At 37.6% G+C, this 15,063-nt stretch overlaps 1 protein-coding gene across 2 annotated transcripts in view; it reads right to left on the minus strand.

Annotated features, from left to right (window-relative positions):
* Positions 1 to 4,909, minus strand: part of SPAG16 (sperm associated antigen 16) — a 964,274-nt gene extending 959,365 nt beyond the window's left edge. For both annotated transcript variants that reach the window (XM_043445512.1, XM_043445513.1), the window contains exon 1: positions 4,730 to 4,909. In XM_043445512.1, coding sequence (XP_043301447.1) covers positions 4,730 to 4,856 — 127 coding nt within the window. In that variant the 5' untranslated portion in view covers positions 4,857 to 4,909. The remainder of the gene's footprint in view (positions 1 to 4,729) is intronic.
* Positions 4,910 to 15,063: the final 10,154 nt, after the last annotated feature.

Raw genomic sequence — 15,063 nt, forward strand, 5'->3', positions numbered from 1 at the left:
AAAAGATATATGCAGTCTATGTTTATTGCATCATTATTTACAATAGTCAATATGTGGAAATAACCTAAGTTTCCATCAACAGATAAATGGATAAAGAAGATGTAGTACACATAAATACTATGGAGTACTACTCAGCCATAAGAAAACTAAAATCTTGCCATTTGAAACAACATGTATGGGCCTTCAGGGTATCATACTAAATAAACGACAAATACTGTAAGGTTTCAATTATATGTAGACTCTAACAATAAAAAATAATCAAGCTCAAGAGAAATAGTCTCAAGAGAAAAAAAAATCTAATGGATTCCAGAGATCAGGGATATGGGGAGACTGGTGAAAAATATGTCAGGAATTAAGAGGTACAAACTCCCACTTACAAACCAAATATGTCGTGGTGTAGTAATGTACAGCATAGGGAATATAATCAATAATATTGCAAAACTCTGTATGGTGACCTACAGTAACTAGACTTCTAGTGGCAAATATTTCATAAAGTATAAGAATAATGAATCACAATGTTGTACACCTCATACTAATATAATATTGTACATAGGTTTTACTTCAATTAAAAAAAAAATCCTAAAAAGCCATCATAGTCAACAAAAGAGTCCAAAATGCAGTACTTAGATGCAATCTCAAAAACGACAGAATAATCCCTGTTCATTTCCAAGGCAAACCATTCAACATTACAATAATCCAAGTCTATGCCCCAACCAGTAATGCTGAAGAAGCTGAAGGTGAATGGTTCTATGAAGACCTACAAGACCATCTAGAACTAACACCCCCAAAAGATATCCTTTTCATTATAGGGGACTGGAATGCAAAAGTAGGAAGTCAAGAAATACCTGGAGTAACAGGCAAATTTGGCCTTGCGGTACAGAATGAAGCAGGACAAAGGCTAATAGAGTTCTGCCAAGAGAACACACTGGTCATAGCAAACACCCTCTTCCAACAACACAAGAGAAGACTCTACACATGGACATCACCAGATGGTCAATACTGAAATCAGATTGATTATATTCTTTGCAGCCAAAGATGGAGAAGCTGTATACAGTCAGCAAAAACAAAACCAGGAGGTGACTGTGGCTCAGATCACGAATTCCTTATTGGCAAATTCAGACTTAAATTGAAGAAAGTAGGGAAAACCACTAGACCATTCAGGTATGATTGAAATCAAATCCCTTATGACTATAGAGTGGAAGTGAGAAATAGATTTAAGGGACTAGATCTGATAGACAGAGAGCCTGAAGAACTATGGACGGAGGTTTGTGACATTGTACAGGAGACAGGGATCAAGAACATCCCCAAGAAAAAGAAATGCAAAAAAGAAAAATGGCTGTCTGAGGAGGCCTTACAAATCGCTGTGAAAAGAAGAGAAGCAAAAAGCAAAGGAGGAAAGGAAAGATATACCCATCTGAATGCAGAGTTCCAAAGAATAGCAAGGAGAGATAAGAAAGCCTTCCTCAGCGATCAATGCAAAGAAACAGAGGAAAACAACAGAATGGGAAAGACTAGAGATCTCTTCAAGAAAATTAGAGATACCAAGGGAACATTTCATGCAAAGATGGGTTCACTATAGGACAGAAATGGTATGGACCTAACAGAAATAGAAGATATTAATAAGTGGCAAGAATACACAGAAGAACTGTACAGAAAAGATCTTCACGACCCAGATCATCACAATCGTATGATCATGCACACTCACCTAGAGCCAGACATCCTGGAATGTGAAGTCAAGTGGGCCTTAGGAAGCATCACTATGAACAAAGCTAGTGGAGGTGATGGAATTCCAGTTGAGCTATTTCAAATCCTAAAAGATGATGCTGTGAAAGTGCTGCACTTAATATGTAAGCAAATTTGGAAAACTCAGCAGTGGCCACAGGACTGGAAAAGGTCAGTTTTCATTCCAATCCCAAAGAAAGGCAATATCAAAGAACGCTCAAACTACCGCACAATTGTACTCATCTCACACGCTAGTAAAGTAATGCTTAAAATTCTCCAAGCCAGGCTTCAGCAATGCGTGAACTTCCAGATGTTCAAGCTGGATTTAAAAAAGGCAGAGGAACCAGAGGAACCAACATTCGTAGGACCAGCGAAAAGTAACCGAGTTTCAGAAAAACATCAATTTCTGCTTTCTTGACTATGCCAAAGCCTTTGATTCTGTGGATCACAATAAACTGTGGAAAATTCTGAAGGAGATGGGAATACCAGACAACCTGACCTGCCTCTTGAGAAACCTGTATGCAGGTCAAGAAGCACGCGTTAGAACTGGACATGGAACAACAGACTGGTTCCAAATAGGAAAAGGAGTATGTCAAGGCTGTATATTGTCACCCTGCTTAGTTAACTTATATGCAGAGTACATCATGAGAAACGCTGGGCTGGAAGAAGGACAACCTGGAATCAAGAGTGCCAGGAGAAATATCAATAACCTCAGATATGCAGATGACACCACCCTTATGGCAGAAAGTGAAGAACTAAAGAACCTCTTGATGAAAGTGAAAGAGGAGAGTGAAAAAGTTGGCTTAAAGCTCAACATTCAGAAAACTAAGATCATGGCATCTGGTCCCATCATTTCATGGCAAATAGATGGGGATACAGTGGAAACAGTGGCTGACTTTATTTTGGGGGGGCTCCAAAATCACTGCAGATGGTGACTGCAGCCATGAAATTAAAAGATGCTTACTCCTTGGAAGGAAAGTTATGACCAACCTACACAGCATATTAAAAAGCAGAGACATTAATTTGTCAACAAAGATCCGTCTAGTCCAGGCTATAGTTTTTTCAGTAGTCATGTATGGATGTGAGAGTTGGACTATAAAGAAAGCTGAGTGCCGAAGAATTGATGCTTTTGAACTGTGGTGCTGGAGAAGACTCTTGAGGGTCCCTTGGACTTCAAGGAGAACCAACCAGTCCATCCTAAAGGAGATCAGTTCTGGGTGTTCATTGGAAGGACTGATGTTGAAGCTGAAACTCCAGTATTTTGGCCACCTGATGCAAAGAGCTGACTCATTTGAAAAGACCCTGATGTTCGGAAAGATTGCGGGCAGGAGGAAAAGGGGACGACAGAGGATGAGATGTTTGGATGGCATCACTGACTCAATGAACATGGGTTTGGATAGACACTGACGGTGATGGATAGGGAGGCCTGACTTCCTGTGGTTCATGGGGTCACAGAGTTGGATATGACTGAGCGACTGACCTGAAAAAGTTATAGTTGCTTATATTTGTAAATGTGATAACTTGGAAAAGTCTGATATGTTGGCAGTTGCAACTCAATGACCTCCATGCAAATTAAGTAAACCAGATTTTCATTAGTGAAAGTTGAACTATATTGGAGTCTCATGACTTATTTCATAAAGATGTTTGCAAAAACTTACCTCACTCTATTTGTCTCATATTAACACTCAAAATACTGTGACAGAAATCGTTATAATGCAGGCAGATATAAGATACCTGGTTATCACTAGCATGGCTATTGAATAACTTTGTTTTAGATATAAATCAGCTATGAAAGAGTCGCTGAATTGTTTTTTAATTTAAAAAGGTATATTACTGGAAAAGACAGCTTGTTAAGGGTCAGGAGAACAGAATATGAAACCTCACTTAAAACACTAGAGCACCCACATGTTTCTCTCAAATTGCTTTCAAATTATTCAAACACACTCTTATAAATATCATGCCTGCATTGAATAAAATACATATATTTTGTTTGAGCTTTTCAATCAAGTTCTTCAAAGCTCTTTGTAGCAGGGATGTATACTAGGTCTGAGTCAGGACAGGTTAATCAGTTTAAAAACCTACAAAATGAATCAATGTTGGATCTCTTAAATCTTGAATTAAATCCAGGTGGATTATATTTGAACAACAACAAAAGAAAAAAAACACAGATTTTGCAGTTTCCTTGATACCTTTAAGAATAAAACAGATCTCTCTCTTATCTGCCAGAAGAATAGTTACCTTTCTCATGAACCCTCCCCTTCTCCCGTACATTAATTTAGAGGAGCTCAAAAGTTTTACCCAAGAAATAGTTAGCCTACACATCCACATGTGGCTATTCAATTTCTCTAGTTATTTCCATTGATACCTGCTCAACACTGTCTTATCTGATTTCTTCGTAGCATCTCTGAGACTTGTCAGCTCACCAAGATACCATTTAGCAGCTAAAGGGGTGGGGGGGGGGGGGGCGGGGGGGAGTTATCATCATCAAGTAGCCCACAATGAAACTATCCAGTAGGTCGTTGCTACCAAAACAAATCATAGAAGCACTGGACAACTGGGCCATCTACAGGATCTGACTGGACATCCTGATGTTAAAGCCTAAAGGGAGCGGTTTTTTCCTTAACCTCTGGATATTGCCCTACGGAATTTACTTTCACGGCATTCTGAAGGATTGGGGGCGGGGGGGCGGGTCGGGGAGCCTGGCTTAAGAAAACCACTGAGTGAAATGAGGGTTGGATTAATTTGTGGGGCTACTTTAAACAAAATGGCAAAGTTTACTGAGTGGTGACTACGAACTTTTTCCAACAGGAACACATCAGCCTACAACCACAACAAGGCGAAAAATTACAGTGGTAGGTTTCCGGGGTCGCGGTGTCCGAAACACCACCGTGAGATCCAACAGGCGCCTCTACCAGCTGGCGGACCCCAAGCTTCAAAGGGCGCCCTCGCTCCCAACACCCATTACCGCGGCCAGCGTCTGGGTGCCGCGCCTACACGCGAAGGATACGCTCCAGGTAGTAGGCACCCTCGGCAGCCACCGCCTCCGCGGTGTCCCCGGCAGCCGACAAGCCCATGCCCAACGCTTCTTCCAGGACCCGCAGGGCCGAGGAGGGCGTTCCTTGCTGAGTAGCCATCTGAAACGCTCCGGGCGCCTTGCCCCCGACTGGCCGCCGCAGCCCTAAGGCCAACCGCGAAGACGTAGAGGAGCACACACACAGCTCTCGCGAGAGTCTGGCCTCCACCCCTCCCACCACGCGGGCCCGGAAGGGCTGCCTAGAGCCCTAAGCGTTGAAGCTCTCCGCGCTTTCTACGTTACCGGGGCAACCTCAGTTCCCTGGTTACCCTAACACTCAGCACGCAGTGCCTAGAGTGGAAGAGGTAAAATGAAGCAGTGGACTTGGTTTGCACACATTTTCTAAACGAAGTGGCTTGGTTTTCTTCAGTTTTTGACCCTGAAGCATTTGTTTTTCACTTTGCTTTCTTCTCTAAATTTTTTTTTTTTTTTTTTTGGTTCTTACATGCCCATCATCAGTCCCCAAATATTTTAGGCATGTGTAAAGTCCTAGCTGTTCCCAGGGAAAACTAATCGAAAAGAGGAAGATCTTTAGCGCCTTGGAAAGGGGGAAAAAAAATCCTAAAAATCATAACTCAGAGACTGGCCCAGGGGAACTACAAATAAAAACCCTAAACAATTCCGTTCTCGTGCTCCTTTAAAATATTAATTATCTGGACGTCTGTTTTGACTTTGGTTTTATATTCTAGGACTTGGAGGTGTAGCGTTAATTCTTACCAAAGTAATGCCGTTCCATATGAACTTTGAGGTACAAATGATCCTAAAATAATGTATAATAAATGTTTGCCCAATCATGTGCAATCCTTTTGCTATGACATAATTTTCTTCAGGTTTATATTGTGTATGCGTCAGAAGCATCTGCAGGGCCCTTTTCTTTACAGATTCTTTTTTAGCCTACACTCTTGAAAAATTGATGTCAAACAAGCAACTCATAAAAGTTCCCATTTAATACCAAAAAAAAATAGTGGTAACTTATAATGAAATGATTAAGAGCTTCATTATTGGAACCAGAGAGGCTGCATTCAGAGCGTGACTCCACCATTCAGTTCAGTTCAGTTCAGTCACTCAGTCGTGTCTCTTTGCGACTCCATGGACTGCCGCGGCCAGGCTTCTCTGTCCATCACCAACTCCCAGAGCATACTCAAATTCATGTCCATTGAGTCCCTGATGCCATCCAACCATCTCATTCTCTGTCATCCCCTTCTCCCCCCACCTTCAGTCTTTCCCAGCATCAGTCTTTTCAAATGAGTCAATTCTTTGCATCAGGTAGCCAAAATATTGGAGTTTCAGCTTCATCAGTCCTTCCAATGAACACCCAGGACTGATCTCCTTTAGGAAGGACTAGTTGGATCTCCTTGCAGTCCAAGGGACTCTCAAGAGTCTTCTCCAACACCACAGTTCAAAAGTATCAAGCCTTCGTTTTCTCTTCTCTAAAACAATAATTTTAATATCCACCTTACAAAAATATAGATTAAATGAAATGAAGTAACATGAGAAGCGCTAAAGGTCATCAAGAAGCAAGGTCTCTACCTACAAAAGTAAATCTTGCTTGTTCAGAAATTTAATTCTTTTTTGAAAGAAAAGTGTAATAGACATCTAAATAGAGCTTTATAAAAGCTCCACTCCAATAGAGCTTTATAAAATGGTTTCATTGGATATTTTCATTTTATATCACTATTAAAAGCAAAGTTACCCTCCCCAAAACAGTGTTCAATATATCAAATATTTTCAATATATTTTTATAAAATATACTTAAAATATTAAATAAGTTAGCCAAACCCCAATTGGATATTAAATTTATAAGAAATTTACATATATACAAAAAACTTCTAAGGCAAAACTTAAATACATTTAGAAATGTCAAATACTCAAAAAGGGAGATGTGTTGGAGAAAACTCTCAGGAGTTCCTTGGACTGCTAGGAGATCAAACCAGTCAATCCTAAACGAAATCAATCCTGACTATTCATTGGAAGGACAGATACTAAAGCTGAAACTCCAATACTTTGGCCACCTGATGCAAAGAGCCAACTCATTGGAAAAGACCCTGATACTGGGAAAGATTGAAGGCAGAAGGAGAACGGGATGAGGGATGATCTCATCCTCATCTAGGATGAGATGGTAGGATGGCATTACTGACTCAATTGACATGAGTTTGAGCAAGCTCCAGGGCACGGTAAAGAACAGGTAAGCCTGGCATGCTGCAGTCCACGGGGTCACAAAGAGTCAGACATGACTGAGCAACTGAACAGCAAAAAGAATCATAATGTCAGGTCAGTTTATTTTTCTCCCTCAGTTCTTACCTCCTCCCAATAAAAATTTGGAATGATGGATTGAAGTGTTTAAAATAGGCAAGTTACAGCTCAGTTTAGCTCAAGCAGACAGAAATTTTACTAGACAAACACTTCCAAAATATGAGAGCAGGCCAACCTTAAAGGAGGCTTGTTTTCCCCTGTTGGCATCCCCCATTTTATACTTCTAGTCTCCTCCTTGCACTTATGCCCTATGCAAAATAGGGCTTATACCCACCACCGATCAATGAAAGGGAATACAAATGGGCATACACTCAAGGTTGATTGACATTTGCAAGTTATATAATTGCAGACTGTGTTTATGTCTTTCCATAATTCAGTCTGTTATAATCAGATGTAGAATATTTATAAACCCTTAATGGTCTCCTTGCTGCTTAGGTTACTTTGAAAAACTCCTGTGGTTATTTTGTATCCACTGTGTGTCTACAGCCCATGTGCAGGAGTTGGTAAAGTCTCTATGGTTATTTTGTGGCACATCTGTGAGCTCTCCTGGGTGTGTCTGGGATGGGTTTTAGAGATCAGCTTGCATCCCTTTTAGCCAGGCCTCCCCTCCTTGCTCATGCCTAGCTTTCTACCTAACAATAAGAAAACAGATAAATTATGACTAATATTCACTGCTTAAGGTAGAGAATAAGTGGAAAAGATTCTTCTCAAAAGAGCTAAAAAAAAAAAAAAATCATACAACTTAAGTATTACTACTCCACTCCTCAAAAATATGTTTTTTTTAATTCGAGAAGTCTCATTTTCTAAGAGTTCTAAATAATCAAAGCTTTAGCTTAGAATTACCAACTTAATTATATCCATTTTATGAATTTTAGTTGTCACCCAAGATATTTTGGCTCCCCTACAATTTGAACACATTTCATAAGACCTGGACAACAGTGTATTTAAAAACTAAAATCAGTAGTGTCTTTAATATCTTTGTAAACCTTTAGATTTTTATAAGGATGAGTAATATTTTAAAATGCAATTAAATAAAAGCAAAAGTAACCTTAACAAATATAAACAGAATCAATAATTGCCTTCAGATAAAAATTGGGATGCCACCTTCTGTGGTGAGTGCTAATATCTTAACCAGTATATCTTTGCAATGGATGAATTTGAAAACAACCCTTTTACATTGAATTCTTGTTCTTTTAACTGCTAGTTTAATTGACAAGAAAAAAGCCTTATTAAGAAAAAACAAAAGATTCAAATCACAAGAGTGGTTTCAGTTACAATGTTATCTTATTGTCCTTCCATCCTATAATCCTTACTATTTAAAATACTTTTCAAACTTCCTTTAAGTGTAAAAAAAAGAAAAGTTCCTTAACATTTTGATGAACGAACAGAAAGCTATCTAGTTTCCCCCTGAATGTTCCTGAAAGCAGCTAATGAAGAAAACCAGTGAAGACAGTCAAAATGGAGCAAAAAGCACAAAGGTGAACAGATTTTATTCTTCCCAGACTAAATGATCCATTTTTGTAAAATGAAATTATTTTTAAAAGCAAAACCAGAAAAGAATCTGACAAGGTATTCACCTTCATATTCATAGTTTCAAAGCAGAAAATGCTCTTATGTAAAGGTTTAGTCAATTACTATTCAATTTTTAGAAGTTGAGTGTTCCTTTACTACAGATAGAGCAGAAGCCATATACAGATACATCTTATCCATAAGTAACTATCTTATTTTCTTTCAAAAGCTCACAGTAAGTGATAGCCAATTTTAGAATTTCAGAATTCATAGTAGTGGTAATTGACTGTAGTCGGCCATCCAGCTATATTTTCCCTTTTTTCACTAATGAAAATTTGCAAATTTAAGTTGCTATGCTCTTAGCCCATGTGGTTCAAATCAAATCAATCCTCTGACTTTAGTGAGGAGCATATGACCCAAGCTTAGCATAATAAGAGTTCTCTTAGCTACAATGATCAGCTGCCAACTTAGCATGTGACCTAAAAGGAGTCAATGAGACTTGTTGGGAAATGGTTGGTGATTCTGGGCGGGGAAAAAAAAAATCTTATTTCATCCCTTGGGATGAGTCTTCTCCAGAATCAAAATTCAAAAGCATCAATTATTCAGTGCTCAGCCTTCTTTATGGTCCAACTCTCATATCCATACATGACTACTAGAAAAACCATAGCTTTGATTATACAGATGTTTGTTGGCAAGTCATGTGTCTGCCTTTTAATATGCTGTCTAGGCTTGTCATAGCTTTTCTTTCAAGGACTAAGCATCTTTTAATTTCATGGCTGCAGTCACTGTCAGCAGTGATTTTGGAGCCCAAGAAAATAAAGTCTGTCACTGTTTCCATTGTTTCCCCATCTATTTGCCATGAAGTAATAGGACTGGGTGCCATGATCTTAGTTTTTTGAATATTGAGTTTCAGGCAAGGCTTTTCACTCTTCTGTTCACCTACATCAAGAGGCTCTTTAATTCCTCTTCACTTTCTGCCATAAGGGTGGTGTCATCTGCATATCTGAGGTTGTTGATATTTCTCCCAGAAATCTTGATTTGAGCTTGTGACTCATCCAGCCCAGCATCTCTCATGATGTGCTCTGTGTATAAGTTAAATAAGCAGGGTGACGATATACAGCCATCATGTACTCCTTTCCCAGTTTTGAACCAGTCCCTTGTTTCAAGTCTGGTTCTAACTGTTGCTTCTTGTCCTGCATACAGGTTTCTCAGGAGGCATGTAAGGTGGTCTAGTATTCCCGTCTCTTTAAGAATTTTCCACAGTTTGTTGTGATCTACACAATCAAAGGCTTTAGCATAGTCAGTAATGCAGGAGATGTTTTTCTGGACTTCTCTTGCTTTTTCTATGAGCCAATGGATGTTGGCAATTTGATCTCTGGTTCTTCTGCCCTTCCTAAATTCAGCTTGTATATCTGGAAGTTCTCAGTTCACATACTGTTGAAGCCTAGCTGGAAGGATTTTGAGCATTACCTTGCTAGCATGTGAAATGAGTACAATCATGTGGTAGTTCGAACATTCTTTGGCACTGTCCTTCTTTGGGATTGGAATGAAAATTGCCCTTTTCCAGCCCTGTGGCCACTGCTGAGTTTTCCAGATTTGCTGACATAGTAAATATATAGTTATGAATAAATGCATATATACATACATAGATGTGTGATTATTTCTTTGTTTTATTATATATAGCCTTTTTCATTTTTTCTTTTTGGCCTCAACCTTTCCAATCTCCTCACATTTCCCCCACATCAGCTCACTCGCATCAAGTTTATTCATGTTAACAATATGATGTCCTTCTGTATTTTCCTCATTTGCCACCCACTATGACCTCTAGATATCATATACTTTTATTTCTGAGTGTGTCAGATTACAAAGCTTATCAATCTCCTGATACTGAGCTGTTTCTGTAGTCATATATGTAACTAAAAAGGTCAAGAAAATCACGACTTGATAGAGGGATGCTAGATTATTTGTATAAATAAAGTTCACTTTGTTAGTGGTGGTATTTTATTCCTTAATGTACCTATATTATTTAATTTTCCACTGTAAAAATGCCACCATGAGCAATAATAAAGTCCATGTATATAGAACCTTAGTTAATATTGCTTTGATTTCAATCATATAGATTCTGTAGGCTGGTAGAAAATCTGCATCAAGGGTATATTATATTTAATCTCAGTAATTGTTGCCAGATAATTTCCACAAATATTTTAAACCTCATATTTGTATCTGCAGTGTGTATATGTATAGCTTTCCTTTAAATTTTGAGTTTGCTGGAATAACAAGACATCTCAATATTACACTAATTTTCACTCCCTGACAACTAGTGAACTGTAATGTCTCTTTCATGTCTGTTCTATTGTAAAGTGTCTTTTACCCTTTTCCTCTTTTCTGTATTTTTTGTCAAATTGTGAGAGCTCCTTGTAAATTATTGATATTAGGTCTTAGCCTATCAAATCTGTTACAAATATTTTCCCACATATATCATCTAATCATTGGCATTATTTTTAATGTATTTTAAAATGAAACAATTTGGAGTTTTCCTATAGCCAATTACTTTACTAGTGTGTGTGATGAGTGCAATTGTGTGGTAGTTTGAGCATTCTTTGGCATTGCCTTTCTTTGGGACTGGAATGAAAACTGACCTTTTCCAGTCCTGTGGCCACTGCTGAGTTTTCCAGATTTGCTGACATATTGAGTGCAGCACTTTCACAGCATCATCTTTTAGGATTTGAAAGCTCAACTGGAATTCCATCACCTCCACTAGATTTGTTTGTAGTGATGCTTCCTAAGGCCCACTTGACTTCACATTCCAGGATGTCTGGCTCTAGGTGAGTGATCACACCATCAGGATTATTTGGGTCATGAAGATCTTCTGTACAATTCTTCTGTGTATTCTTGCCACCTCTTCTTAATATCTTCTGCTCCTGTATGCGGGTCAGGAAGCAACAGTTAGAACTGGACATGGAACAGCAGACTGGTTCCAAATAGGAAAAGGAGTACGTCAAGGCTGTATATTGTCACCCTGCTTATTTAACTTATATGCAGAGTACATCATGAGAAACGCTGGGCTGGAAGAAGCACAAGCTGGAATCAAGATTGCCAGGAGAAAATATCAATAACCTCAGATATGCAGATGACACCACCCTTATGGCAGAAAGTGAAGAAGAACTAAAGAGCCTTTTGATGAAAGTGAAAGAGGAGAGTGAAAAAGTTGGCTTAAAGCTCAACATTCAGAAAACTAAGATCATGGCATCCGGTCCCATCACCTCATGGCAAATAGATGGGAAAGCGGTGGAAACAGTGGCTGACTTTATTTTTCTGGGCTCCAAAATCACTGCAGATGGTGACTGCAGCCATGAAATTAAAAGATGCTTGCTCCTTGGAAGGAAAGTTATGACCAACCTAGACAGCATACTAAAAAGCAGAGACATTACTTTGTCAACAAAGGTCCGTCTAGTCAAGGCTATGGTTTTTCCTGTAGTCATGTATGGATGTGAGAGTTGGATTATAAAGAAAGCTGAGTGCTGAAGAATTGATGCTTTTGAACTGTGGTGTTGGAGAAGACTCTTGAGAGTCCCTCGGATGACAAGGAGATCCAATCAGTCCATCCTAAAGGAGATCAGTCCTGGGTGTTCATTGGAAGGACTGAGGTTGAAGCTGAAACTCCAATACTTTGGCCACCTGATGCGAAGAGCTAACTCATTTGAAAAGACCCTGATGCTGGGAAAGATTGAAGACAGGAGGAGAAGGGGACAACAGAGGATGAGATGGTTGGATAGCATCACCCACTCAATGGATATGACTTTGGGTGGACTCTGGGAGGTGATGATGAACAGGGAGGCCTGGTGTGCTGTGGTTCATGGGGTCACAAAGAGTCTGACACAACTGAGCAAGTGAACTGAACTATAGCCAATTACGGCTGTATTTTTTGTCTTCCAGGTTTACAGTTTCTATTAAGAATATCTATGGTGAAACAGGTCACCAGCCCAGGTGGGATGCATGAGACAGGTGCTCGGGCCTGGTGCACTGGGAAGACCCAGAGGAATCGGGTGGAGAGGGAGGTGGGAGGGGGGATCGGGATGGGGAATACGTGTAAATCTATTGCTGATTCATGTCAATGTATGACAAAACCCACTGAAAAAATAAATAAATTAAAAAAAATAAAAATAAAAAAAAAGAATATTTTGCAAGAACTTAGGTATTATAAACACTCTCCTAAATTCTTTTGTCTCAGGTTTTATTCTTTATCTTCCATATTTAAGTTTTTTCTCATTTGGAGTTTATCTTTGTGTAGGAGATAAGATGGATTCCAATTTTCCTTCTTCTAGGTAGATAGCCGATAATATCAGAACAAAAATATCAGAAAAGAAAAGTAATTTTTATTTTCATTTGAATATATAATTTCAACATTAAATTATCATTTTTACTGAGATTTTTTATGAAATATGTTTTCTATTCCTGTAACTTGTTAGTTTCTTTACCAATACTGTATTTATTTGTCTTTAGTGGTTTTTCCATTCTGCTCTACTGATACCTGGAATGTCAAGTCCCTTTTCAGGTTTCTCTTTTATTCTTAGCTCTTTGGGGGCAATAAACATTAATATTGTTTTACACATGCTCCTCCCCCTAAAAAATCACATTGAGATTCTCTTTAGAACTGCATTAAATACATATAATAATTTTAGGAGAATTGACTTTATAATAATAACATCTTCCTGACTAAGAACATAGTAGTCCCTTTCATTTGCTCAATTTTGTTTTTTTTCAATAAGACTTTATACTGAACTATTTCAAACATTTATAAAAGTATGGCAAATCATTTAATATGTGCCTTTTACAGAAATTAAATGGTTCTTTTACTTGGGAAAATATTTTATATATAGCAATTTCCAGTTATGATGAGTTCCTTGAATTAAATCATTTCATTTTGTCCTATGAAGCATTTTTTACAATTTCATTTCATTTGACTTATTTAACAGTTATTGAATTTAATCAGTGTCCTTTACAAACTATTTTCAGGTAAAAGTCTATTTAGTTTTTGTTCTGTTCTCACTCATTTTTGATCAATACATCTACATTGATCGCTTCATCTTGAAATATTACAGTATAAAACCCCAAATAAATAATAAAGAAACATGGTACATTCAAATAAAAAATTTAATAATTTAAAATCCCAATTGATTCGGGTTTAATTATTGCATACAACCTTCTCTTACTACAGACTCCTATTGATTTCTATTCATCCCTTCCTCTTTTTTTGCCTTTCTTATACTTAAATTTCATGCTATTTGAAGTTCTATACACTACATTTGTTGGTCAGAAGAAAAAAGCCAAGAATGTAATCAGCACCATTTATATATATTGATTTCTTCTATGTAATCTGAATTTCATCTTACTCAAAATACTTACAAACACCTGATCTGGTATTTCTAATCACCGAACTAGAAATGTGATTTATAAGGTTGCAGCTGATCAATTCATAGTCTTGAGTTTCTGAGACCTCAGGAAGTTTATCATCTATCATTCTGATAGTAAAATTCTAAAAACAAAATTATTTTTACTTCGGCTCAACTTGACAACTAAATGTGTGAGCACAAACATAATTTGGTATAAAAGGACAAAGTATAATTATACAAGGAAAGCGGCACACTGAGTATCCAAAAATAGGAATTAGTGATTAATTTTACAGAAGTTATTAGGTTGTTTATTTAAATATATATTTGCTATCAAGCTAGTTAAATAATATACCTATAGAGCTACTGAACTTGGACTTATGCCATCATTTTCTAGCCTGTTAGAAAATATTTTATAATTGTAGAGAATTAAAAAATAAATAAATTGCCCAAACCATTGTTAATTGGAATAAACAAGCCAAGAAATAAATCAGCATTATGTCAGAAGTATATCCACATTTTAGGAGGTTGATGGGTTTTCCCTTTTGACATAGCCATTATTATTGTACCAAGAAATTTCCATTTGTAAATTCAAAAATATAACTTCCTTCCTTTCTCACTCATCTCATCTATCATCTAACTGAGGGTTCAGGTTTTCTTTACCAATCCTTTCATCCATTTCTATATTAATTTTCACAGTGCTGTTAGGCATAAAAAGTTGGAGTGCTCACTATTTAAAAGTTTTTGATAAGTTGTATAAACACCTGAATTATTTCACATGTGAAAAATACTGCAAATCAGCTGCCACCATTATTAACAAAGGCCATCTGACTTTAAAGTTCCTTTCTGCTGTAACCTCCCTCCAGAGACTAGACTATTTTCTACTAAGGCTGTGGAATCATTACAACGGAAGCACAAACTGTAATCAATCTATATCTTATTTATGAGAAATCAAAGTTTTTGACTTTAGAAGAAAAAATATATCTCTCACAGTTGAATTTACTTCCACACCAAAAAAAGATTACATCAAAAGTATAAACAGTTTTCTTTTTAGAGTTGATCTTTGCTCAGTGAATCACATTTAAAATCCTCCTGATATGTTTGAAATAATGAGTT

This window comes from Cervus canadensis, chromosome 24 (genome assembly GCF_019320065.1).
Source record: "Cervus canadensis isolate Bull #8, Minnesota chromosome 24, ASM1932006v1, whole genome shotgun sequence".
NCBI classification, from domain to species: domain Eukaryota; kingdom Metazoa; phylum Chordata; class Mammalia; order Artiodactyla; family Cervidae; genus Cervus; species Cervus canadensis.